The sequence below is a fragment of the Lepidochelys kempii genome, chromosome 16 (genome assembly GCF_965140265.1).
Source record: "Lepidochelys kempii isolate rLepKem1 chromosome 16, rLepKem1.hap2, whole genome shotgun sequence".
Classification (NCBI taxonomy): Eukaryota; Metazoa; Chordata; order Testudines; family Cheloniidae; genus Lepidochelys; species Lepidochelys kempii.
The window spans coordinates 25,713,654-25,737,087 of NC_133271.1; the positions used below are offsets into that span (position 1 = coordinate 25,713,654).

General features: G+C 41.8%; 1 protein-coding gene across 9 annotated transcripts in view; it reads left to right on the plus strand.

The window, feature by feature from the left end:
- Nucleotides 1-23,115, plus strand: part of RABGAP1 (RAB GTPase activating protein 1) — a 130,556-nt gene extending 107,441 nt beyond the window's left edge. For all 9 annotated transcript variants that reach the window (XM_073314400.1, XM_073314399.1, XM_073314403.1 and 6 more), the window contains 9 exons: nt 2,562-2,603; nt 2,912-3,040; nt 8,431-8,523; nt 9,700-9,810; nt 14,438-14,542; nt 15,072-15,155; nt 16,072-16,143; nt 19,142-19,339; nt 21,423-23,115. In XM_073314400.1, the coding sequence (XP_073170501.1) occupies nt 2,562-2,603; nt 2,912-3,040; nt 8,431-8,523; nt 9,700-9,810; nt 14,438-14,542; nt 15,072-15,155; nt 16,072-16,143; nt 19,142-19,339; nt 21,423-21,545 (957 nt within the window). In that variant the 3' untranslated portion in view covers nt 21,546-23,115. The remainder of the gene's footprint in view (nt 1-2,561; nt 2,604-2,911; nt 3,041-8,430; nt 8,524-9,699; nt 9,811-14,437; nt 14,543-15,071; nt 15,156-16,071; nt 16,144-19,141; nt 19,340-21,422) is intronic.
- The last annotated feature ends 319 nt before the right edge of the window (nt 23,116-23,434 follow it).

Genomic DNA, 23,434 nt, shown 5'->3' on the forward strand with positions numbered 1-23,434 from the left:
AGGCCATAGAGGTGATCCCTCCAAGTGAGGCTACAGTCATGTTGCCTGAGTGGTGTGTAGGGAAAGCTCGTTGGACTGTCAATATAGCGACTCTCATTAACATAAAATTATTGTAAAATGTTGGATGTTTCTGTCTAAACTCCCCCTCAGAGACTTTAGAGCAGAGCTGACAACAGCAGAACAGCCATTGTAGAGTGTGTGTGTGTGTGCTGGAACAGGGGGACACAGTACAATCAAATACAGCGTAACAAGTATTTTGCCAGAGGAAGCTGTACAGCAGAAAAACTACTTTTCTAAAACGTAAGCAAATGGGAGAATATAAATGTGTACCAGACTGAGGTGGAGAGATGCTTACTCTTTAAAGAGAACTGGCTCCCAAACCATCCTGATGGAAACAAACTGCACTAAAGATGTGTCCCTAGACTGAGGACACTACAAAATACAGAGGGGGGGAGTCTTATGCTTCCCCATGGTACCTGGGGTTGTGAGGCTCCTCACTATCACCTGCCCTTGTGAGGAAGCCTTGTCTGTGCCTGCTAGGGGTCAGCTCCCTGATTCCACTGGCCACAGACAACACAAGCACTCCCCTCTCAGCATACGCAGGCTCCGCTGTCCCTCTGCAAGGTAGCAATAGGTGAACTCCAACCCATGAGCCCTCCGAGCAACTCCCTGGAGTGTCTAGCCCCTGCTCCACTGGGCACACAGCATTCACAGATTCGCTGTTCCCAAAGAAGCAGTGGGCTCTAGTTTACCAGCTTCACGTCAGATCACTGCTTGGTTTAACACACGGCACTTAGACGTGTTAATAATGAAAACAAGCAAGAGTTTATTTAACAAAGTAAAACATAATCCCAACTATACGTGCAAAGTGATGAGGTCTAAAATAGCTGTTACCACTCAAGAAAGAGATCTTGGAGTCATTGTGGATAGTTCTCTGAAAACATCCTCTCAATGTAAAGTAGCAATCAAAAAAGCAAACAATTTTAGGAACCATTAAGAAAGAGATAAGACAGAAAATAAACGCGATAAATCCATGGTACACCCACTCCTTGAATACTGCATGCAGTTCTGGTCAACCCATCTCAAAAACAGATATATCAGAATTGGAAACGGTACAGAGAAGGGCAACAAAAATGATTAAGGGTGTGGAATGGCTTCCATATACTGAGAGATTAAAAAGACTGGGACTTTTCCGCTGGAAAAGAGATGACTAATACTGTGTACTGATTACACAGTATTAGTGTCTGATAGAGGACTATAAAAACCAAGGGTGAGTTAATGAAATGAATAGGCAGCAGATTTAAAACAAACTTCTTCACACAACGCACAGTCAACCTACAAAACTTGTTGCTAGGGGATGTTGTAAAGGGCAAAACTATAACGGGGTTCAAAAAAGAATTAGGTAAGTTCCTGGAGGATAGGTCCATCAATAACTATTAGCCAAGATGTCAGGGATGCAACTCCATGCTCTGGATGTTCCTAGCTGCCAGAAGCTGGGAGTGGACAATAGGGGATGGATCACTTGCTGACTGCCCTGTTCTGTCCATTCTCTCTGAAGCATCTGGCATTGGTGACTGTTGGAAAACAGGATTCTGGGCTAGATGGACCATTGGTCTGACCCAGTATAGCCGTTCTTATATACTTACATTTTGCAGTGCTTAGCATGACCAGTGGGCTACTGGCTCTTGGTAGAGACCTTACATGCCGCCCTTTGGTTAACTTGTGCATATACTTGACTCAAGGGATCCCTGTAAAACTCTGTGCCCTCTGCCAGTTGGCACAAAGAGGTTCCTGGGTCATAGGGAGTCCTTCCATCCCTCAGAGATCACAGAACTCCAGCTATACGCCAGGTACCACATAGTAGTGTCTGCCTGTCCTCCCTTCTCCCCTCATCCTTTGAGGTGAAAGGGTGGGTGTAACAGGAGGAATGTTTTCCTGACTGAGTTTTAGACAAGTGAAAGACATGTTTCTTGTGTGGTTTAGGGCCCCTTTAGCCAGTGGCTCTGCCACCTGCAGAACTCAATGTACTAAGGTGACACAACTCCACATTATACGAAGATACCTTCTTACTGGCTATTAATTTACAGCAGCTTTTGCTGGGACCTGTAGCTTTGTTGGTTACTATTTTATGTTGCTAAATGCATGAATTGCATTTGGAGCCCTGCCCTGAGCTCCCCACAATCTACTGGACTATGTAGTTTTCCTAAAAGGATCTTTTATTATTAGACTAAACATAAAGACAAAGGAAGTTTGGAAAAATTCTTTTCTCCATCAGGCAAAGGGAAGCTGAGCGAGGAGAGGCTGGAGTGTGTGTTTGAGGCAGATCCTTTTGCTATCTGCAAAGTGCCATGCACAGGGGATTTTTGCCTTATTGCTTGTGAGTTTAGTCTCAAGGGCTTTGATCTGATGAAGCTACTGCTTACATTTTTATGCTACATTCCCATTTTAATACAAGCAAGTAAAAATATGTAAATTTAAGGTGTTGGAATAAAGTAATAGCCTGGCTTGTAAATATTGAAAATGTTGACTTATTCGTGTTTTTCTTTCCTTTCTCTCTTTAGGGAATAAGTGTTATTTTTAATGTTGCACTGGGATTATTAAAAGTGAGTATCCAACTTTAACATTTTTTCATTTAATACATCACCATGAACTGGCTGTGTTACAAAAATACTATAATCAGAAATCTTCCTGTATTGTTCTTGTTGCTGTTTGGCATGCACTGCCTTTGCGGCTGTGCCATGTGGAAAATGTCCTATTGTGCAAGTGGAAACACCTATTGCTATTTTAAGAAGATTAAAAGATACTTTCTCTTGATCTTAACAAAATAGCTGTTTCATTTTATTAGCATGTTATTGAAGCTATTTTTCAAAATACGTTTTGCAAATATTGTTTCCTTTCTGTATGTTTCTAGACTACCAAGGATGACCTGTTATTGACAGACTTTGAGGGGGCTTTAAAGTTCTTCCGTGTACAGCTGCCCAAGAGATATCGGTCAGAGGAAAATGCAAAAAAGCTGATGGAGTTAGCTTGCAATATGAAGGTAAACATGTGAGGCCAGCAAGTTGTTCTCAGCATTTGTCTATCCCGTATATATGGGGGTGGGAGGAGGGTTCACATATAACTTTGATTTATCTACCCCTAAATGCAAATATTCTAGATGCTTTGCAATGAAACAAATAGAGTTAAGTGACTAAAACCACGCCAATAAAGTTTAAAATCTGCGTAAAACTACACATATTGCATATGCAGAAAATTTATTTGCTCAAGTCTTTCTCCAGTGATTTCTGCTAAATGGCCAGCAGCATCTCTCCTGGAGACAACTGGGAATAACGCACTTGAAACAAAGCAAACAGTGCAGAAGCAGAAAATATGGTCCTTTGGGATGGAACAGAGCTATATTTAATTGTATACTACAGCAAGGAGCTCATTAAAAATGCATTGATAGGTACTATAAATTCTGTCTGTATATCTACTTCGGAGGTAAATGGAAGATGACCCTGCATTTAAAATTTCCCAAATTAATCAAGATTGGCCAAGTGATCCTGAAGCTTTTATGTTCCTAATGTTAACTTCTTTTAGCTTCTGTTAAAAATCCTCCGCAAGTTGAGTGCTTGAAACTATTTTAAACCTGAGATTCTACAGTGGGCTGTAGCAGGTTAATGGGAGGGAAGTTTTACACTATAAGCATTGAGTTTAAAAAGGTCTCCTCTATAGTGAAATTAACCTAAGTGCTGGCAAAACTGTGTGTGGCGCTGTCTGCAGAAACTGCTGCACCTGCATTGCAGCTAGTTTGAAACTCTTAAATAATGTAGAAAGCTTTGTTTTTCTCTGAGCAGCCCAAGTGGGAGGTTCACAGTATCACTCTTCCTTTTGGCTCTTCATTTGTAGACTAACTGAGTGTATAAGACATGCTGTTTAAAACCAGTGCTCTGGCATGTACCACACGTGTTTTGTGTGCAGATACTTCTGAATCTTTCATAAGTGCCTTATAGTTTAAAAAGAGTGCTGTTCTCTGTGGAGTAACCATCTAACCTAAGGTTTCTCTTATCACGAGTGTAGTTATTGTTTGACTTCTCCCCAGAGTTGCTGCATAAGCTAATAAGATTGTACTTGACATACAGTCAATGTTATCAAAAGTTTGGGAAATACTGAGGGTGGCCAGACTTGATGCTTGCACTTATGGTCAGTTGTGAAAGCACGAATGGGAAGTTATTTAACATTAAGTAGGCTGAGCTGAACTATGCAAAGAGTTGTAGGGATTACAATAACATGAAGATGGAATGCAGTTGAAGCCATGTTGGTCCCAGGATATTAGAGAGACAAGGTGAGCAAGGTAATAATCTTTTATTGGACCAACTTCTGTTGGTGAGAGAGATTCTCTCACCCACCTTGTCTCATTGAGATGGAACACCCAAATACTGTATCAATCATAACCAAGGAGGTTCTATGCAACACCATCAATTCTAGCCACATGAGCCTAGACCTTGAAGTCTGAATGGTATGTAATAGCCACCCAATATTGAGCTCCCTGATAGAAGATTATGAAGCCCTCAGGGCCTGTACGACAGCCAGCCCAAGTGAAAAGTTTTGTGTGTTTAAGAGCCAGGAGGATTAACATAAACACTATTTAGTAGCTTTTTTAAAACTGATTACTTACGTTGACAGAGAACTGAAGCCCTGCTTTCTCTTCAAGTGACAAGGAGCTTGCATCATTATTAAAAACCCACAATGCTGACCTAGGCTTGTACTTTCTGACTGTACTGGAGGCTAACTCCTCATCAAACTTTTGCATTTAAAATAATTTAACATTGCTAAGTTTCAACTAAGTGGCACAATTTAATAAACAACCTCTGCCTTTTTTTTTACTCAGTAATTTAAGACAAAACCAGTTTACCTTAGTGTAAAAGGCACAGCTAAAACCTTGAGAATTTCACTTTTTTTTTTTTTTTTTTTGGCTTTAAAATTCCAGAAAAGAGTTGGAAGAAAATTAGTTTTAAAAAGCATTCAGCCAAAATTTAATTCAAACCTGCGTAGACACCAGTTATCAGGGATGCTTTGTGAGTAATGAAATTTGTACTGCCACAATGCAAAAAGGGAACTATGTGACTCATTAGAGAAGGTCCTTCTGATCAAAACGACTCTCTAATTAGAAATAGCAAAGATACCAAATTCTGAAACCCAGAACTTAGAATTGGTGTCTGCCACAGAACCAAGTTGAGGTCCATCACACTCCGATTTAGTTAACTGTAGCATCATCAAGGTTTGCCAGGGGATCAAATACGTGCTGCAAATTGATTCCAACTCTGTCATTACAAAGGAGGCTCTGGTCCGCAAATGTAATTGCCTTACTATTAATGTATCCTTTGTATTAATTAATAATTCCTATTTAATAATAGCTGTATGACAAAGTACTTCTCTGGGAGATATTTCATACAGTTCTATTGCTTGAGGTGAACAAAAATGTCTCAGATAGAAATTGTCTACCAGACCCTATTACTTAATGTAATTATGTAAAATGGATGTAGCCTTTGACGCTGGGAATAAGGATATCCTGGCAGTTAATGGTAATGAACCCTGCATTAATTCACAGTGAAAGTCAACATCTTCTCTTTAATCGAATCAAACTGTAAATATTGCAACTAAACCTTTAAACCACCACTTTAAAAGAAACGTTTAAACTAGATTCCCAAAACACCCCTTCTGTAGTGTCCCCTTTATAGCTGTGATCATTTGTTTCTGAAATAGAGCTGTCTTATGTTTTTAAAGGAAACTTTCTAACTTCTTATGACAGTTTTAGATATATATTTTATATATATAATTTAACTATATATGCCAAGTTCTTGGGCAAAACCATTGGTGTTGGCACAAAACTTCTTTATACTTACAACATGGCTAAAGGAGCTCAGTATGCTGCTAGAGTCTAAGCATAGTATGTAAACATTCCTGGGCATCTGGGTTTTCCAAAGCTCTTTGCTCCACATTTGCCCACTCCACTGCAGGCTCTCTACATAGACCTCAAAATGGCAGTTAACGGGTTTGTACTCAGTTCTGATCCAAAACCTGTGTAAGAAAAGGGAATAAGCAGGATGAAGATGACCCAGTCTTGCTGATTACAGACAGCATTGATATTAAATATGCGTCTGGCTAATATCGTGTGCACCACTTGCATTGCCAAGAGTGCATTCGCACATTTTACCTTTCACTTTTCACAGCAAGAACTTCGTTCATTTTCCCCTTCCCACTGCTGCCTAGGCTCCTGTTGTTTCCAGTGCACCATGAACTAATGGCACAGCACAGATAATGTATTGTATAGTCTTCCCAGATGCCATCTGCATTGAAAGAGTTAACAGAATATGGAAGGCTGCTGGAGAGAATGCAGGTTGCAACACTGGGCTCTGAGCAAAAGCCCAATGCTTGCAGCTCTCACCCACACACACACTTTTCTTTCCTTTTTTTAATTGGAATGCTGCATGTAATTGGTTTGACTTAAAATATAAGCCCAAAATATAAGCCCATTATAAAATATAAGTCAAAAAAAATCTCTTGCTTTTTACCTGAAAATGCTTTTGAACAGAAAAGGCCCTGATGTCAAGCTGAATCATTTATAGGATGTAGCCTGGCTGAGGCATTGTGATTACAACAGCATTCTGCTGAAAAGGAGGTCAGCGAATGATGAGCGTGAAATAATGCTAGATTCTTAAGGTCACGCTTCATTGTTACAGTGAAATGTAAAAAGAGCCACTGCGACCTTCCCTGCCCCAGAAAAACTAGAATTTGGGATTCCTGCCTCCTCTGTGTCTCACAATGCAAATTCCAAGATTTCTGTTGCCATTCCCCTCGCGCTGTTCCCACTGGGGCTGTTATGAGATATATTGGTGATCATCACAAAAAGATCCTTGTGATCACCCAGTAACTCATATCTAGAGCGAAGATTGGTTCTGATACACTCAGAAGTGTGGTGAGTTGAATACATTGGGGGGTGTGCTTATTTCCTTCCTTTTCGTGTTGCTGGCTGCCTCCCTCCTCAGTGTTTAACATTCTCACTAATGTGAGATTCAGCATATAAAAGCCAGGACATGTTTCAATAAGTCCTAATACAGTGAAACAAACTACTTGTTAAGATTTTAACCCTTTCCTGAGAATGAAATTAGTTCCTAAAGATCCCTTGTAAGTGTTTATTAAGCTGTTTACTCTTTATTTTTCCTGATTAACTCTAATAACTGTAATTGTACTATTCAGAGATGCCAGCTAAGGAAGTTGAAAAATTTCAGTCGAAATCTAGTTAAAACATTTCTATAGGAATCTCACTAGAGGGAGCCTAGCTCTCAGTTTTCTGCAGTTCGTTCATCTTGGGCAAGACTGTTAATGATAAAGTAGGAAATAACCATAAACCGATTTTCATATGTTTGTCTTATTCTTTTGCAAAATATTTGTTTATTAAACATTAAAATCTTGTCAAACAAGTACTTTTAAAAAAAGTTAGCCATCCCCGTTTATCATTTAGCTAGCTTACTGAGATAATAGTAAGGTCCAGCAGCCTTTGATCATTGGAGACCCATTGTAAATCAGTGCTAGGCCACAAGTGAAGTGAGCCTGGTGGTCTCAGCATAGGCTGTATTGCTAAGCTACTACAGTACTTGGCATGTCTCCGGGCCTCAACACAAGGAGAGGCTCTGGTGGGGTGGATTTTGTTTAAAGATTTTTCTGTGTCTTATGTAATTGTAGTGTCTGAGCAGCACGTATGCATTAATGAATTTATCAACACCTCTGTGAGGAAGAGGAGGATTCTGACCTCCATTTTACAGATGGGAATACCGGGGCAGTGATTCTCGTTTGCTCAAGGTCACAAAGGGAGGGAATGTCTGACAGAGCTGGGGGGAGAACTCAGATCTCCTGAGTTCCAGAATGGTGCCTTACCTGCTTGTTACCAGACCATCATTTTTCTCTGTCCTTCTCTCCCTTTGGTGCTGATGTAGTCTGTTGTGGCTTGACTGAGATGCACAGGCAGCCCTGGGATTGGAGATTTTTTAAGTCAGGTATGAGCTAGCAGAGCGGTGTGATGAACCTTGCTCAGGCCATTCCTGTTTTAGCAGTTTCATAAAAAGCAAAGAAAATGTGTATGCATGATGTTAAAAATTACCGCTGAAGAGGCAGCCTTAAAACCTCAACCTCATCAAATAAACACCTGTGCTCTAAAGAAGGCAGGAAGAGAGAGAATATTTATTTGATTACATTGAATAAGTCAAAATTCTTTGGCCAGTTCTAATTACTTCACTCTCAGAATAGATGGGAAACATTTTAATCATATTTTGTAGCAGACAGGTGTTGCCTGAGGTTTGCACCACTGACACTTTGTGAAATAAATGTGTATTCTTTTCCATGAGAGAAGAATGGAACTGGCCAGGAACTAACATGTTTTGTTTAATTTAGATTGGTCAGAAGAAGTTGAAGAAATATGAAAAGGAATATCATACCATGAGAGAGCAACAAGCACAACAGGAGGATCCTATAGAAAGATTTGAGGTAACACACTGCACACCTAGGTCAGTTTGAGGTCTCTCAGGAAAGTCCTGCTCCAAATTCTGTTTCTTTCAGTTTTCTCTTTATTTGCCAGCATGCAGAGATTTTGATAGGACAGGTTAATTCTGCCAAATGAACATGAAAGAAATGCCTATTTGTGTTGATCAGCAGGGACGTTCCGGGGCAAGCCCCTTCATAAAATGTTTCCATTAAATTGAAGGGCAGGTTAGTGCAGATATATATTTTTGCACTTGGGTTCATAAAACTGCCTCAGAAGAGTCCATTTGTGTAATATGCTGATTGCACCAAGTGCCAGATATTTAAACAATCAATCAATCAATCAATTCTGGTGGGTATAAGCCAGCTCACTGCCATAAAGTCTTCACTCTCCTCCCCCTGTGACACATGTTGCATGCTGTGAAATACTGAGTCTATTTTTCAGGGTATAAACATTTCAAGTGAAGTTTCTATCCATGTGTTTGCCAGGAGCTGTAGCCTCCCTCCTCGATTATGGTTGTGACAGAGCAGTGTTGTTTAAGCGAGAAAACAGCTGAGCAGTCTCCACATACTCCCCCCCCCACCCTGTTCTCTGCAGCACCCCCCTCACCCCTCCTTTCACAGCACACAACGTTTATCCCGAGCCTTGGAGGGGAATGTGTGTGGGAATATTGGCAGTGGACTCTCACCCCCACCTCTCTGCTGCCTGAAGCTTTTCTACATCTCAGTTAGCTTCCCAGCAATGGCTAAGCAGAGTTGCTAATAAATAGCTGCTTCTCAAAGGTCATTTTTTGCTTAACTATTTTATATTCATAATATGGTTAGCTATTTGTTGTCACTAAAATACATGCAGCCAGAAATGAATTTCCAGGCTAGTCTTACAGTGTGAATGTGTGAGCTGAGATGACAGGTTTTAGAGTAGCAGCCGTGTTAGTCTGTATCCGCAAAAAGAAAAGGAGGACTTGTGGCACCTTGGAGACTAACAAATTTATTTGAGCATAAGCTTTCGTGAGCTACAGCTCACTTCAGCCATGAAGCTTATGGTCAAATAAATTTGTTAGTCTCTAAGGTGCCACAAGTCCTCCTTTTCTTTTTGTGAGCTGAGAGGCACTCAAAATGGTTTCTGGTACACAAACTCCTTGAGAGAGCTTTTTTTAAACTCAGGTTTTTTGTTTCCAATAGCGAGAGAACCGGCGACTGCAAGAAGCAAATATGAGGCTTGAACAAGAAAATGATGATCTTGCACACGAATTGGTCACCAGCAAGATTGCACTGCGAAAGGATTTAGATAATGTAAGGCAAAACATTTCCCTCTGCTCTTGGGTGCAGTAATGCAAAACTTCATTTCTATTTACTTCTCTCATTTAATTCTTAATGTCTCATTGCGGGTGTCCGTAGATGGATCATGCTCTTACAATTACTTTGTAAACCTGCATTTTCTACGTATGAGACTGATAAATTTCTCATTATTTCTTTACCTTGGGATGTTTTTCCATTTATCTTTTGCCTTCAGGCCTATGGATTGCTTATACATTTATAACGGAAAGCCTACTACCGTGGCCAGGATCCTGTCAGGTCTCACGAGTTAAGCAGGGGCAGGTTTGGCCATTTATTGATTTGGAGACCTTTAAAGGACATTCAACAAGTGGTGGTGTTGATGTAAGCGTAATTCTTCTTTCCAAGTCAGTACTAGATGATTATCCCAGCATGGCACTAGGCTGCACTATGCTGCTGAAGGTCCCATCTGAAGGATACCTAAAACTGAGGCTCTGACACCCATGGTCATGAAAAGAGCCTACGGTCATTTGACGGAGAGAAGAGGTATTGGCTCCTTCATGGAGCCAAATTCCTACTTGGAAAGTTGCATTCTGACTTCCTAGATATCCCCTTGCGTGTAAATCGGCAGTGTTGTTCTTCCCCTCATGTTGTGTAGGGTAACTGGTGCAAGATGGCGTCTGTGTTTGCCACAGACATGGCTGAGCAATTGCTATATGTATAGACTGTAAAAACCATCTTGGTCTTGCAGGATGCAGGTGCTTCTCGCTCTTTATTGTTTTTGCCACTATGTTGGATAAGAGACAGTAGTAGCTGGAGTCTAGAAAGCCCATTTTCTCAGCCTTCGTGAAATTATGGTGGCTTCTGTATTCTGACTTTTCTGGCAGTCGTTCACTGTCAGCAAAGCACTTAAGAACCCCTAAGTCCCTTTGACTTTCAATGGGACTTAGACCCTTAAGTCTCTTAGGTGCTTTTCAAAATTTCATCCTGTGTGTTTTGGCTTGCTGAAGTCTGCCAATATGGATTGAATTTATTATGACTCTTCTCTTCCCCTCGCCCCCCAATGTATTTGCAGTCACCTTGGTCATTTCCCATATCAATAGTTTTCTAAAGGCAAATCCACTGGAGGGTACATTCTTGTACTGATCAAGTATTTACGTGTGTGTGAGAGAACACCCTTGATGCTAAAAATTAACGTCTTCAAAGATTCTTATAAAACTCAGTTGTCTTCTTGTTCCATGTTCATTTTGCACAGGTGCTTCGATTCCAGTTGTGTTACTTGAATTTTTCTTTGCTGTCTCTTCCCTTCATGTCATATTTAGATAATCACATTGGGGATGTTTTGCAAGGATATACTTTTCCAGAAACACAGCAAGGACTGAAACACTGCCTTAGACAGCACACATGGTAGGGCAAAATGACCTGGCATTTCTGCTGCTGCCTCTAAAGTGACGTAGATATTACCAATCCCCCTGGAAATATGTGGGAAAGAGAGAAAGTGCTTGTGTCATACCATTCTCATTCTGTATGAAGATACATGCATTTGTGAATCCCAGCGGAAGCTGGCTTTTGGAAATTGTATAAGCCAGGATTTGACCGACTTTAAAGTGTTTCAACTTAGCAACCTAAGTGAAGTAAGGATTCCCACTCTTTACTGGAAAAGTTTCTTCAGGAAAAATATTAGAAGTTCTTACTGTTTCACAGTGAGAATTTATACCAGTGGATGAATATTTTCTAGTGTTATGAAAACCTGCTATAAATATGAATATATATATATATATAAATTCCATTACCTTTTTGTTCTGGGCAGGAACATCACAAAATACCAGCATGTTAACCTTGTTACACCCCCTTTTCCATTTCAGCAAAGACATAACAGAGGAATATGAGGACAGCTGAGCAGTTGTGTTCAAAGGATGGGCCCCAACATAAAATGCACTGAAGGGATCATCTTTTGTTGCATTTGATATTCACTAGTAACTCCCTTGTGACCACTTGAACCCATATGAGACTTAGCTGTGCTGTAATGTTGACTTGATTATACAAAGCAGAATTAAGCCAAACCTCTGAGGTAGCCCATGGGATTTTGTTATAATCTGTCAATCCTCCAAAAATGGCTAAATGAAGTTGACAGAATTGCCCTTGAGGGGACTTACGTGATTTGATCCTAAACTCTAGGACCCTGGATTTTTTTAAACTCAGGATTAATTCTTCTAATTGGGCCCTGAGATCGTGTTCCATTTCAACTAGTCAGCTGACCTGGAAGAAAAGTACTAAAAGACATTGTGTAATACACCTTTTCTGATACCTTAAAGGCACATTTGCAATCTCTTAGCCTAGATAGATCAAAGCAAAGAGTGGAAATTAAGCAGCTTCCTTCATTTCCTGTATACTAGCCCAGAAATTAAGCTTCAGTCTTCTTTTGTTGGAGTCAGATGTCCAGTTTTCTTCAACTTCAAAACAATTAGGAGCCAACGGATATCGACAAGTCAGTCTCTTAGGATTGTGCCCCTATTTTTAAGGATCATCAAAACTTTAGTGGACTAAAATTCATTTTGTGATTCCCTTTCTTTGAAAGAGATTGAGACAGTTGCTTTCTGAAGTCTTTAAACCTTTTGAGTTATTGATCATATATATATATATATATATATATATATATATATCAGTAAATCTATCTGAGGCCTGAGTTATTGTATTTAAACAGCAACGCTGGAAAAGACGCATACCTTTGCAATAATGGTATTGAGTGATTTATCTTACGTGATTTTTTTAAATCAACCTAAGGAGCTTTTCAAGGCTGTTGTCAGTTCTGGTCTTTTCCAGTTTAATTTATCCTTCGTATTTTTACATCCCCGAAATGTATTTATCAAGGTCAGACTCATCATCATAGTAGATCTCGGAAGGAAAGTGAAGAAATGTGTTCTGTCTTACCTGATCAGAAAGATGAGTTAATGTACAGCTATGGTGGAGTTGTTTGTCATAGTACCGCACTGGTCCCTTGGGCTCAGATAGAAGGGAACTCAGTACCTTCTTCATGGGAGCAAGGAGTACTGTACTCGAAGATCATTTCAATCTTCTGTTCAATGTTCACATTGGGGGAAGGGATAGCTCAGTGGTTTGAGTATTGGCCTGCTAAAAACCCAGGGTTGTGAGTTCAATCCTTGAGGGGGCCATTTAGGGATCTGGGACAAAAATTGGGGATTGGTCCTGCTTTGAGCAGGGGGTTGGACTAGATGACCTCCTGAGGTCCCTTCCAACTTTCATATTCTATGATTTTCTGCCTGAGTATTGAGTACTTAGTAGAGAGGATTTTCATTGGACTGTTCTCATTTGCTTGTGTTAAATGCTGTTTTTAATACAAACTCTTCTGGGTGGCTTAAGAAATGAGGGGAGTAACTGCCTTCGTGGGCAGGTGTCATGTCTATTTTGATATGGTGAAGCTCTCCTGGGGCTTTCTTAATGAATGTATTCCCACCACAGCTTGGACATTTGCAAAGTGAACATGAGATTTGGATTGTTAAAGTATTTTATTATAGATCTTCTTTCAAATAGTTATCTGTTCTATGTCTTCCATTGTCCTTTAGTTTACTATTCTGGTCCCAGGCCCAAGTGAAAAGGGAGTAATTATTTCTCTAATTGGATTTCTTCCTGGGAGCAATCATTCAGATGCTGACTTTGCTGAGGCTGGTCAGTGAAATTAAAGAAGAGCTTTTGGAGGGAGGGTTATCTATGCAGAACAGAGACACCACACTGACTCCCAGTCTTCTACACTAACCACTATTAGCTATTTCTGAAGCATGTGCAGTGTGCCTGGCAGTACATAGGACATGAAAGAAGACATGTTATATGGCCCAGAAAGCTAAATCATTAAGGACTTTCTCCTTCTCACTCTCCCACCCCCCCCAAAAATGATTAATTTTTGCCTTTATATTGATGCAATTAAGCATCTGTCAGGTGCTATTTCCACCTTCATAAGAATAAGACTACAGGACTTGTCCGTTCACTCACATTAGGAGACCAGTTGTGGTTTACTGAGTTTTGTTGGTTATCAAGTGAATAGATGCAAATAAAAAGTCTCCCAATGTATTTTGTTCATGTATTTTAGCAAAGGTAATTTTGTTTTAATTTTCACCTGCATAGTTTACACAGACTCTCAAAATATACTAGGAACAGTCAGAGTCTTTGTAATAAGTTTTAGTTTTGTAATAAGTTGTAATAAGGTCTTGGTTTTGCGGTGTTTCTTCTGTTAAATGATGGTTGAGAAGTGGGGATCAGGGTCTCCTGTGAGAGTGGTCAGGGTGGGGAGTGCTACTGAGGTCTGCTTGATGGGAATAAGGATAATTGTGCAGCAGGCATGCAGTTTCCAGGGGAACTCTTTTTTCATATCGAAGCTGTAGGAAGCACCAAAAATGACAGATAATAAATTTGTTCTTGTGATGATCTGATATCAAAAATGGTCCCTTTATCTCCTTTGATGGTACTTGTAATCAAAACGAACAGTGTAGAATGAGGCTGCTGCCTTGGGAGAGTCCCGTGGGTCTGGTGTGCCACTGGATGCCAAGAAGCATAGGCACAATGGCGCATGCAGTTCTTTAGTGATGGGAAATCCTGTGCTTGATGTTCTGCTCTACGGTGTGTGTTTCAGGCAGAGGAAAAGGCGGATGCGCTGAATAAGGAATTGCTAATGACCAAACAGAAGTTAATTGATGCAGAAGAAGAAAAAAGGCGACTAGAAGAGGAGTCTGCTCAGGTTATGGGCGTTTCTGTTGCTTTCACGTTTCTGTAGAGCATGGAAATTAAGAAAACGAGACCTGTATAGGAAGGGCTTATCGTTCCAAGTTATCCTTGTGCCTCTCGTGCAGTGTAAAAAGCATGGAGAAACAGAGTTCAGGATCCCTTTGAAAGCTGTTGCTTACTGTAATTTAATATTTAACTAACTTGGAAGCATGGACGCATGTAGACAGTGTTACTACAGATAGAAGCAACATAGGGTTCAAACTGTCACCATTTACCCCAGTGAATTCCTCGTACATATCCTGCCACAAACCAACCCAATTTTCCTGATAGGCCTGCCCATCAGTGTCTCAAACTAGCTTCATAGCTACACCCTAGATTGCAGTGGGGCTGGACTAGCCCATTGCTCCTCAGAGGTAGAAAGGCTGGTCATCTCTGAAGGGTTATGGGTTAGAGGAGTGAAGGTGGGTTGTCTTCTGCAGATGCTGTCAGATTATTTTTTAAGGTATTGTAAATAGGTAACCTTTCTCTTTATTTTACTGCAGCTGAAGGAAATGTGTCGTAGGGAATTAGACAAGGCAGAGTCAGAGATTAAAAAGAACAGCTCTATTATTGGTGACTATAAGCAGGTAAGTGCATCTTGGATAGAGATTGGACAGACTGCTCTCACATGCCAGGGAATTCTCTGGGATTTAGGATTTATTTTCCAGACATCCCCATATAAAGTACAATATTTGCCATGCATTTTCTGGGACTTCTGAGGTATTTAAGTGGATTAGCTATGGTGGTTTTTATGCTTTTTTGGCTGAGATCACGATGTTCTATTGATCTGACTTAAATCTTTATAAGGTGCCAATTACCCATTGTATCCATTATGAAGGGTATAAAGTTATTTGAACGGGCTATGGTCTTGCAATCTGAAGGCTTGGCTGTTCACTTCACTCCAAAATTTTTCTCCCCCATCTTCCCTTCTCCCACCAGATGGTGATGATAAAGAAGCCCTTTAGCTTGATTCAGCCTTATGATACTGTTTCAGAATGTTAGGTTTGGATTCACAATCCTGCAGTGCATGGTATCCAATCCATAGCTCAATTTACTAGGAATTTAGCCTCAAGATATCCTTAGGCTGCATCAAACAAACCTCAAGGGGTAGGTGTGGCTAGCCACACCCACTGTCATGGTTGTTTACTTGATTCTCAAGGCAATGGAAGGAACTGTGCTTCCTCTCAGTTTGTCTTGACTCCCCCCAGAGAGGCTGAACTATGAACTTACTTGCTTAAACTGCACCTTTGGCTACAGCTTTAGAGGCACATATGTAACTCCACGCATTACTGCATGTATGTTGTGTGATTGCAGTGAAAAACCCTGCTGTAATGCCTGTGTGCCCGCAGCGGGGTCCAGGTTGTTTTAGAAACCTTGACTCTGAATTTCCTGACTCTTCTGGGGCCCTTAAAATCTCCACTTCAATGCTGCTGTAGCACAGGAGTTTGGTTTTAATATTTATTAAGGAACCTGCTGCATGGTAACAGAATTTTGCTTTGTTAGATTTGCTCCCAGCTGAGCGAGCGACTGGAGAAGCAACAAACAGCAAATAAAGCTGAAATTGAGAAAATACGGGTAAGGAGATGCATGTTACCAGGATCTTCACTGTTTAAACATTATCAACCTAATGAATCAGTGCATTTATGATCTTTTTAAAAATTCTTTAAAGAATTAGCTAGAGTGATGTGTTGCACTGAGTACCTTCCACATTTCACTGTTGGCACAAGTACAGATTAAATAAATGGCACCTACAGCATTCTTTGGGGCAATTAGTTTCCAGCTCCCCCTACCATACCATCCTATAACATACTGTTACTGTTCAATACCTGATGTTAGCTGTCATGAGGGATTTCTTGCTGTAGCAGGAGAAGGCACCACCAGCCTGCTTTGACCATAATATAACATTGAGGGAATGTAGAAATAATTATGCCAAGAAGAGTTTTACCAACAACAAACTGTCGCTTGGACTCTGTGCTTAGTACCGTCACCCGGTGCAGCCAATGGTCCTGTGGTCATCTGACTATTCAGTGTGTGTTTGGCCTGCCTTCCCTGTTAGTTTTAGTGTTTTGTTTGCCTTGTGTCTGTCAAATCTAATCCATAGGGAGTTTCCACAGAGAATTTTTCCCCTTGATAAAGCTGATTGCATTTCAGCACAGATCAGAAGGTGCAATCATTTTTCTGTCAGATTCACGACTCTTTGTGAAATCTCTTGAAATATCTATTTAGCCCTGGACACGGCATATTACCTGCTACTGTAATGTGAACAATACTTTGGATTTCCATAATGCTTTCAGCTGAGGATCTCAATGCACTTTGGACATTTTAAGCTTCATAAATTCCTGTTATGTAGATAATACTCCTGGGGGAATTCTGTGCCACTGCACAGGCACAGAATTTCTGCTCCCCATAGATTTCTTTGCTTCCCTGCAGAAAAATGACTTTCTGACAGGGAAGCAAAGGGAAGCTGCAAGAGCAGTCACGTGCCCCTCCCCAGCAGCACAGGTGCATTGTTTCAGGCGCCTGGAGCAGCTGGCAAAGAGGTAAATTACTGCGGGAGGGGGTGGTGCTAGGAATGCCCCAGCTGGGGCCCAGTCAAACCCACCCCCATGCATCTGGACCCCCACCGAGCCTCACCCCCTTGCATCCAGGAACCCACTGAGCCTGGACTGTGCTGAGCCCCCACATCTGGGGCTGGGGATGCCCTTGCTGGGGGCTCCTACCCTGTGCTGGGCTCAGCTGCTAGTCCCAGCTGGGCTGGGTGTTGGGGAGGAGTAGTGCACTTCCCCTGCATGGAGTAGCCCGGGCCAGACCCACCCCCAGAAACCTCCCCCAGCTGCAGGAAACTCCACCCCTACTTCCCCCCCCCACACACACACTTCCTGCCCCCATCGCACTCAACCACGGGGAAAGGGGTCATTGCTTACCTATCTGCCCAACCCCCATGCATCCAGACCCTACTGCCATGCCTCACCACCCCACACCCAGAACTACCCCCCTCCCCACCCAAACATCCACCCCACCGAGCATGGCCCTCCCTGATGAGCCCTCTGCATCCAGACCCTTCACCACTGCACCGAGACCACCCCCCAGTGAGCCCCCTGCATTCGAACCCCCACCTAATGAGCCCCACCCCCCATGCATCTGGACCACCCCAATAAGCCCCCTGCATTTGGACCCCCACCCCACTGAGCCCCAACAAGCTGCACCTGGACCCCCACGCCACTGAGCCCCACTCCTCCAGCACCCAGACACTCTGGTGAACACCCCACACCCAGACCGCTCCTGCCAAGCCACATTCCCCCCACATCCAGACCTCCCTGCCGAGCCCCAACCAACTTCACCTGGACCCCCTGCAGAGTCCTTTTACCCCTGCATCCAGAAACCCCCCAAGGAGCCCCTGTGCATCCAGATCACACCTGGACCCCCCACACTAAGTTGCCCCCCACACAACCCTTTCACCCCACACCTGGATCTCTCCTCTCCCCCTCCCTCCCCCCCCACACACACATTAAGCCCCTCCACACTGGATCCTGCCCACACCTGGTGCACCTGTTTTCTGGGGCAGGACTTGCCCTTGTGCTGTGTCAGGGTCAGACTCCGCTGAGTCCATGTTTCCAGGTGGAGGTGTGGGGAGCTGCTGGGTGATCTCCCATCTCCGTGCAGCCAGTGGCCTATACACCCCACTACCATGCTGGAACTTTGACATTTATTTATTGACAAAATTTGCAGAATTTTTCAGAATTTTAAAATGTTGTGTACAGATTTTTACTTTTTTTTGGTGCAGAATTCCTTCAGGGGTAAGATAAGTGTCAATCCCCCCATTTGTAGAATGGGCCTCTGAGTTGAGGCATAGAATGACTAAGTGATTTGTTTAGGATCACACAGTACATCAGTGGCAGAGCTGGGAGCAGAACTCTGATTCCCTGGTTCTTAGTGCCTGCTCAGTTGCATCTTACTTCTTATCCTGAACCTGATCTTTATGTTGGTGGGAGGAGTTATACCATGGAGACCTTTCCAGTGGGGATGGATGTTGAGTATAGAGTGCGCCTGCTGCTTTAAAAGTGATGGACTAACAAATTGGTTAGTCTCTAAGGTGCCACAAGTCCTCCTTTTCTTTTTGTGAATACAGACTAACACGGCTGTTACTCTGAAACCTGTTTAAAAGTAATGTGTGTGTTACAAAACACTTCACAGAAAACTCCACTCGGTGAACCTGGCCTGAGTTGGGTGCTTTCTGTTAGCACTGACATCTTTCTCAGAAAGATCTATACAGCTGTGGTGTGATCGTGCCCATTCGTCATCCATGGCAATGGTATGAGTAAATCTGTAGTTTACAAACCACAGCAGGAATGGGGGTGTATGGGTGACAAGCTCTTATTTGCCTGCTTTGCCTGCTATTTTGTCTACCCACACAGGTGAATAAAGGGAGTTGCCTAAATGTGTGTGGGTCACTGACTCTCCACCCACCTCCCTCACCCCTGTCCTACTACTCCAGTGCAAGGGCAGGAAATGTCTCTGGTATGTTTACCAGCATCCTTAACAGAAATGCAAAGTCAGGTGTTTTTGATTTTAGCAAAAAGTGGATGACTGTGAACACTGCCGAGAGTTCTTCAATAAAGAAGGACGTGTGAAGGTCGCCAGCTCTGCCAAGGAGGCTTCTGATGAGGACACGGATGAGGAAAAGGAGAGTCTGAAAAACCAGCTGAGAGAAATGGAGCTTGAGCTGGCCCAAACCAAACTGCAGCTAGTCGAAGCAGAGTGTAAAATACAGGTAATACTTGGGGGTTATTTGTTACTCAGCAGAGCTGCCCTATATTTGTAGAAAAATGTATTTCAAATGGGGAGACTAGAGCAGATACTGTTGGCTGAAACTGTAACCTGCTATTTCCTGTGTGGGAGATTTAACAAAACATTTAGTTTGGAAAACGCAGCTGATGCAGATAAAATAATTAAAATCATATGAGCCCCTTTTTGCCTGTTGTCACAAAATCCAGACATCTGCTCAGTTGCTTCTTAGCCCTTTCAGGCTAATCTGATGTGACTGCCTGGGTGGGAAAAGTAAACCCCTTGCTTCCCTTTTTAACTCTGACCAAGTGATGAATCATATATTCTTCCTTTATTGCACAATACTGTAGTTGCTGATAGAACGAATACCATATGACAGATGTTGGTCATGTTGCTTAACACACTACTGAAGGCTTTCAGATACCATTGCGATGAATGCTTTAGTTGTCACAGGGATGCTGTTCAATGGCCATTTAATTTAAATCTGAAGGGATCAAAATTAAAGCACGGAGGGAAAAAAAACCATTAATATAACCCTAAATAGAAGTGGTTTTATAGAAGCTGCATTTACCAAAGAATGTGGCTTAGACTTTTAGCTACCTTGCTCTTCATTCTTGATTATCATGGATTTTTAGCAGTCAGAAATACAAGATTCCTGTAGACCCTGCACTGGCTCAGTGGGGATGATTGTTTCCCTCCGTGTATTCTCCAGTTCTTTGTCCAGTCTGTTTTCAAATGTACCAAGCAAGAAGGCTTCCACTGCTTCCCTTGAGAATCTGTTCCATGGTTTAACGGTGAGGAAAGTCTTCCTGATGTTTAGCCTAAATTTTATTTTGCTCATTTTTCTGCCCATGAACCAACCAAAATTCCTCTCCCTCCTTTGCGTTTATGCATTTCCAATATGTAGAGCCCTACCAAATTCACGGTCCATTTTGTTCAATTTCATGGTCATAGGATTTTTAAAATTGTAAATTTCATGATTTCAGCTATTTAAATCTGAAACTCCACAGCGTTGTAATTGTGGGGGTCCTGACCCAAAAAAGGAATTGGGGGTGGGGGTCAGAAGGTTATTGTGTGTGGTCTGGGGGTTGCAGTACTGCTACCCTTACTTCTGTGCAACAGCGCTGCCTTCGGAGCTGGGCGGCTGGAGAGCAGCGGCTGCTGGCCGGGAGCCCAGCTCTGAAGGCAGAGCCACCGCCAGCAGCACGGCAGAGGTAAGGATGGCTTGGTGTGGTCTTGCCACCCTTCCTTCTGCGCTGCTGCTGGCGGGGGGCTGCCTTCAGAGCTGGACGCCAGGCCAACAGCCACACTCTCCAGCCACCCAGCTCTGAGGTCAATGCAAAAGTAAGGGTGGCAATACCGTGACCCTCCCCACCCTAAATTAAAGTGGTGACCCCCCTGCAACTCCCTTTCGGGTCAGGACCCCCAATTTGAGAAGTGCTGGTCTGCCCCATGAAATCTGTATAGGATAGGGTAAAAGCACACAAAAGACCAGATTTCACAGGGGGAAATCAGATTTCACAGTCCGTGACACATTTTTCATGGCTGTGAATTTGGTAGGGCCCTACCAATACGTGTAATCTCTTCCAATACATGTCCCTCATTCTTAGCTCAGCAAATCTAGACATACGAGTTTATACTAACTTTTCTTTTGCAGAGTGCACACAGAATTGATTAAAACCAAAGGGCTAGGGGTTATGTTTGGGGCAATTATTGGGTTTTAGGTTATTTTTAATCTAGTGATTTCAGAGCACTTTTTGCCAAAAGTTAGTAAGGAAAAATCCAGTTCCTGGAGGGAGAATTCCTCACTCATTCATTGTCTGCGGTGAATTAGAGTGTGTGAATGCACTAATAAGAAACCTGGAGGAGTCTGCATGGCAATGACACAAGAATCACTAAAAAGTGCATTCAGATAGAAGATCTGCATGCTGTACTGATGGTTTTATACATAGAAAAGCTCTTCAGAAGCAAAAGTTGCCAACAGACTAGAGAATTCCTGGTTCCCTCTGAGCCTTATAGCCATTTTGTAGTAGGCAGCAGATCACAGGTGTTGACACTTCTCTTTGCAGGATCTGGAGCACCATTTGGGCCTGGCGCTGAACGAGGTACAAGCAGCAAAGAAGACTTGGTTCAACAGAACAATAAGTTCTATAAAAACAGTGACTGGTGTCCAAGGGAAAGAGACTTGTTGAAAAGCAAAACTCCGTCAAACAGTTTTCTTAAACACAATACCTTTTGTTGCCTTCCGTGGCCAGATGTTTAAATCTGTGACATGTGAGAGGACCAGAATGTACATAAAATTAGAAACACAGCATGTCAGGATTTCAATAGATCAGTGATAAAGTGGATGGAAACACACAAAGAGGCTTTATTGCTAGACACGGGATCTTCATACTACTGATATTTAACAGGTGATGTAGCTAGATTGACGCTCTTCAGAGAAACACTCCATTCTGCGGTCTGGCTGGAGGCTTTTCACAGACTAGGTACGAGAACTTACCAAATCCTAATTGTTAAGTTTACATATGATAGATTTTTTTACAGTTAGAATATTTTTTAATATTTTATTTGAAAAGAAAGTGTCACTAACAAAGAAAATGACTCTTAGCAAGAACTACATCAGTGCCAGAAAGTAGTCCCCAAAGGTAGGATTTGGAGAGGAGGTGGTAGGCTTTGCTTTATGAAGGGGGATGGTTTCAGAGTTCTGGTTGGAGCAACCCCATTTTGTTTTAATACATACCCTATCCATTGCTCTGTGTTCGCCATTTCTTTCTGTGTTACTAATCAATTCTATGCAACTTTGGGTTTTTTAGCATGGGCTGCCAAAGGAATTCACAAGCTGAGGTAGGGAGGCTTGTCGGAGAGGTGGATAAGAATAATCAGAATTCTTGGCAAATTCTGTTTTACTTCTGTGTCATATATTTTGAGCCACACGCATTGACAGCGTTTCAATCCTCACACCAGGACTGCTAATGTGTACTAATTATGTGAATATTTGACATTTAATTCTTTGTTTTTTACCCGGCTGTAGTCTTCTGTGAAGTTCTGAGAGAGCTTCCAGGATTTAGTTTTGCACATAGGTATGAATGAGACAAAGAAACAATAAACTGAGATATTTAAGAGGCAAAAATCACTGCACGAGTGTAGCAGCGAGCATCTATTGCTGTGTGTCCTAACTGTCTTTCCTGGTAATACATTCAGAGGTTCTGTAGGTCATTTTTCCATGCTCAGTGCAGTTGCACTAATAGGTGCTAAACATGCTTGGATTTCGCCTCCTCTGGATTGTCCTGAAGTTCTCACCTGAAAGCTGTAGAATGGAGGTTTTGCACCTTGTAATTTTTTTAATTTATAATGGTTTGTGTTATGCTGAAGTATCTATTGCATCAGTGGATAAATTTTGTGTGCAGTGTGAGTATAAGCTGGTTACAATAAGAGGCACTGGTTTGTATATAAAGATATTTGGTTTATTTTGTATTTCTACCTTTTTCTTGTTTACTGTACTAATGCTAGCTGATGTAATCTGCGATTATGGGGTATAACATGCTATGCTTAAGCCTCTTTTGTTAACCTCATACATTATCTTTTATTGTTTAATACCAAAAAATACTGTAGCATCATCAATATTAGATGTGTGGATATGGTGGTAGGATAGTTGCTAGTGTGTATACTTCATGAATTGAAATATAACCTAGTAAAATTGTATTACTATTTTGTTGTTTCATTTCATTTTAACAGTGAATTAAATATTTTGCAATAAAAAAATCAGTTTTCTTCTTAAAACACAGTTTTAGCATCTGCAAACTCCCCAAGGTCAAAATCATTAATACACAAAGGACATGTAAAAGATACTGGATCTTCCTGGTGTGGCAGAAGGCCCATCTATATTGTAAAAGTATGGCTCTGCTCTGAAAAGTGACTATAAAAATGGTCTCCTGGGGTCTGAATATTTTTCATATCAAATGTGCTCAGTTTACAAGTAAAATGTTTTTTCTGTCACCCCTCCAAATTCCACTTGTATCTGAGAAACAGACTTATGTTCTCTGGTTTGTACATCATCACCAATAACAAGAAGTCTTGGGCC